Below are 4,581 nucleotides of genomic sequence, written 5' to 3' on the forward strand. Positions count from 1 at the left end.
CAATAGTAAATTTGAAATATCTTAAACGTATTTTGAATAGGAAATTATAACTTTTTTACCATCTGCAAAACTGACGATGTGGCAACCACCTATAGAAGGAAGAAATCAGCTGACGCGGAAAAATCTAAATTCCGCAGATTTCTGCGCTACGGGCTACAACTACAGAAAAAAATTCTGCGGTGTTGAGTTTTCATTTACATGGCGCTCTGGTAAGACAGATCGTGTCAGCTGACTCGGGTTTACGTACCGGTAGGTTTACGTTCTTGACTAATTTCAGATTTAAGGCGCTAGCAGTCACCGACGTAAACGTACGTTAACGTGTCAGCTGACACAATCAAACTTATGAGAGCGCCATGTACATGAAAACTCACAATCGTGTACATGCGATGGCTACGCATGACTTATGTATACTGGTTCTCTCTTTCTCTATCATCACTAAATTTTGTATGTTGCTACGTCAAACAGACACGGCATACGTACACGTCGGTGACTGCTAGCGCCTTTAGGGGTATGAAAAGACTTTAAATAATGTCTTCAGATTTTGAAACCAAAAGGGCATACATACATATTAGGAATGCTGCGAATGTGGAATTTTAGACATCAGCGGATGCGGATGTCTAACAGCTAACATCTGCGGATGCGGATGTCAAGTATTTTCAAGAAACAATTCGAACAGCACTTACAAGCAAATCAGATGTGTCAGGTTTTTCTAAAGCTTTTTAAAAAGAATTCTTCATTCTCATTCCTTTGGCTGTTTCAGAATTTGGGGAGCCTGTAACGTCATCAGCATGTTTTGATTGTAGTTTTTGTAATTCATTTTGAATACTTCCTTCTGCGACTGGTTTGAAAAATATGTGCTTATAGCGAGCTAAATAGGTGGATATGAATGAAAATTTTAAACAAAACTCGGTTTTCAAAGTCGCAGCTGCTAGCCGAATCAGATGAGAATATTGTTATTTAACAAAAAGCACCCCGTTTTTTATAAGTATTTGAATTATTGGAATTCCGGATGACGAAGGTCTCAGATAGTTACGTAATTCTTATCTAATTAAAGGTCGGACCTACAGCTTTCTAAACATTTGAGCATCGATTCTCTTAATAGCCAGACATTGGTCATTTCTGCTGGAAATCCCTATTGAAGGACCTTACTCTTTGACTTTAGATAGTAAAGAAGGGAGACGTAGGGGGACAGTTGTTTTACCACAGAAGTTTTTAGCCAAGGATCCAGTGTGTATCCGTATGAAAAAAATACTGCCCGACAAGTAAACAAAATTACTGTTTTTAAAATTTTTAATAGAAATAATTTCTCCAAAGAGCCCCATTTGAAATGGTTGAAACGAATATATGTAACATTAAAAGCAAATCACGAAAATTTGGTTAAGAAATGCAATGTACACTTTATTCTTTTGTAGTCGTTTTTTTTTGTAAGATTGATCCAAAAAATCATAATAAAACAAGTAAGAAAGTCTAAGTTCGGGCGGAGCCGAACATTCAATACCCGGTGCAAGTATTAAATATATGTTTTTTCACCCTTCCGAAACCTTCCGCTAGATGGTAAGCCGTGGTGTATCAATTTTGAGTAAATTAGCGTACTTCAATTTCGAAATATTGAAGTTTCAAGCATTTCTTAAATTTACCGTTATATGAGAATCGGCCGTTATTTTAGTCCGATTTCAACGTTTTGCTTACACGTGGCAAGTACAATAACTATACCGAGTTTGGTACAAATTGGTAGAACGGTTACCGATATACTTATATGTGATCATAAGTGGGCGGTGCCACGCCCATTTTCCAAAATTTTACCATAAACGTATTTCTTGGTAAAGAATTGTTGCAAGCATCAATTTTGAATAAATTAGCTTCAATATTTAATGATTTATCGAAAATTTTGTATTTCTCTAAATTACCGTTATATGGGATGTGGGCGTGGTTATTGTCCGATTTTAAAAAGTTTCGGCGGTTTTTTATGCTGTACCAAGGCCAACAACTGTGCCAAGTTTGGAAGAAATTGGTGCAGCGGTTACCAAGATATACACATGTAACCATAAGTGGGCGTGGCTACGCCCATTTTCCAAAAATTTATAATATTCTTATTTTTCGTCTAAAAATTATTGTAAATATCAATTTTGAGTGAATTATCTTCAGTAGTTACTAAAATATCGCAGTTTTCATATTTCTGAAAATTACCGTTATATGGGAGGTAGGCGTGGTTATTGCCCGATTTCGCCCATTTTCAATACCATCCGTCCTATGCCCAAAAGAAGTCCACGTACCAAGTTTCGTTAAGATATCTCAATTTTTACTCGAGTTATCGTGTGCACAGACGGACGGACGGACGGACAGACAGTTCGTTTTGGCTGTTACAAACAACCGTTATGTGAACAAAGTTAATATACCCTTGTGCACAAGTGCGCTCGGGTATAAAAAGGACGACTACGATTACAGTATTACGTTATTGTTAAATTTTAAGGATTACAATTAAAGTTTTCGCAGTCAAGTATATCATAATTACAACTACAATAATCGGAATGTTAAAAATTTTTTCGATTACAATTATTAATCGTAAACCTAAGTAATCTAAATGTAATCGCAATCCCAAGTGCTCAGCTCTGGTGTTAGTAAAGCTTATCTGGGGATTTTTACGTTGATGACATGGCAAGTTTACTTAGTATCTGTTTATGAGGCAGCGAAAAAAAAATGTTAAAGGTTTTTTTTTTATTATTCTTTCCTGGCACGCATTTTTAACTTTCATTTTTAGACACCTTTGCGTACGTGCCATGAAGATTTTGCCTGCGATGACCCCTAGTAAAATTTTCTGGAGCACATCAATCATCTAAGGAACTTCCAAATTTTAATTTTGATGGATCTCTTGAAGTAAGGGTCAAAACGACCCTTTCTGGCGGGAGCTATGAAATTTTACTACTTACATACATCTTAACATTTCATATCATTACTGGATAAGTAAAATTTCAGAAAAATTTAATAGAGTCCGGGCTGGTTTTGGCTGTCGCACAATGTTGTAATTTATTTTCTTTCGAAAAATACCCAACAGATATACATTTATAGCGATTTTGACCATACACATACCTACCAACCATAACCAAAAAATTCGAAAGTTCTAGAGATATGCCCATCTATTAGACTATACTGTTTGTTTTTACTTTATCATTTATAAATTTATTGAGACAGAAAATATGTATTTACAAATTAAATATCTTGAACTTCTGTGTATTTCTGTTAAAGTGTCCTGTTGTTTAATGCTGTAGGTGTCATTAATCGATTTGACCTTTATGAGTGATGTATGTATCATATAAAGATGCACCCTTGCTGCGTTGCTTGAGACGAGAACATGTCAACATTAATGCGCCTGAAAGTACACACATCACCACCGAAAATGTAACAGTAAGCGCAGAAAACGTTGACGTTTTTAGGCAGGTTTGATGTTTAGGGGGCTCTAAGCGGTGGGCATATGAGTAAATGTCATCACCGTCAGATTCTCCTTCTTGCAGTACCCTCAGCGATTGAAAGAGGTTGACATTCTCCGACAACGAGCCATCTGGTTTTACTGTGTTGACCTCTTCTGCCGTGATTTTAGAATCAAGTGATAAATCTGAAAGCGTAGCAGCTACTTCTACTGATGGCGTCGTTGCTGGCATCACGGCTGATTTTAAATCCGATGCCGTTGAATTGGATATGTCACGTTTAGTCACAGCTTTCAAGTTTCTCCAGTGGCATGGCTGGCTCTGAAAGAAGAATTCTTTTAATATAACAAGTAGCAAACGGTAAACTATGTGCGGTTTATACAGGGCATCGGCCATGACACATTCGAACATCGCATTCAATATAAAGGGCTGGCGATCCAGTAAAGCGGAAAGTCTTCATATAAGCGTACACCTGTGTTTCGAATACTCCGGATTCTGACCACGAACCACGGAAACGTGAAATTAATTTATCATCAACTGGACAGCCGTATTCATCTATGAGCTGGATTCTCTTGTTAGCACCATTGTGAGCATAGCAATCATTTACCACGATGTCAAAGCCATCTGTCGAATGATACGTATGTATGTAGCGAATATATGGATTAGCTTGTACAGTCTCAATAAAAAGTATACAAACCGTATTTGCTGCGCATGTAAATGATCAAAGTAAGTGGGTCGCCGACACGCACTGGTCCGGTGACACGTGGTCCGCCGATACCGTATCCATTTTGTATTTCCATGTAGCACTCAGGGGGACTTAGAGTGAAGACGACAGGATTACCAGTCGCTACTCTGTTTGACGTCAGTTTAAGTAAAGAGTTCCATGAGATAAATATCATTACCGTAGTATAGAAAGGCTAAGCTATTCCAACTTACTCAACATCTAAAAATGGAAAAGTGACCGTCTTCCAAAAATCATAGCCATACTCGCAAGTGACTTTGAAATGTTCATCGTATTCTTCTTCTATAAGCGGGTTGTATTGAACTGTCACAGTGTTCCACATAAAGTTCTATTACATAAAAATATATATAATCAAATATTTTTTAAACAGATTTTCTTAAATTTTACAGTTGGATTTTTCCTCTTTTCGTCATGAAG

General features: G+C 37.0%; 1 protein-coding gene across 1 annotated transcript in view; it reads right to left on the bottom strand.

Moving 5' to 3' along the window:
- Positions 1-3,166: 3,166 nt before the first annotated feature.
- LOC118748199 overlaps positions 3,167-4,581 on the bottom strand; it is a gene marked incomplete in the record, with an annotated part of 60,823 nt that continues 59,408 nt past the window's right edge. The window contains 4 exon segments of the mRNA XM_036482583.1: positions 3,167-3,743; positions 3,805-4,046; positions 4,120-4,274; positions 4,359-4,492. Of these exon segments, the coding sequence (XP_036338476.1) occupies positions 3,273-3,743; positions 3,805-4,046; positions 4,120-4,274; positions 4,359-4,492 (1,002 nt within the window).

Source organism: Rhagoletis pomonella, unplaced genomic scaffold (assembly GCF_013731165.1).
Source record: "Rhagoletis pomonella isolate Grant_MI unplaced genomic scaffold, Rhpom_1.0 Rhpom_scaffold_00012, whole genome shotgun sequence".
NCBI lineage: Eukaryota > Metazoa > Arthropoda > Insecta > Diptera > Tephritidae > Rhagoletis > Rhagoletis pomonella.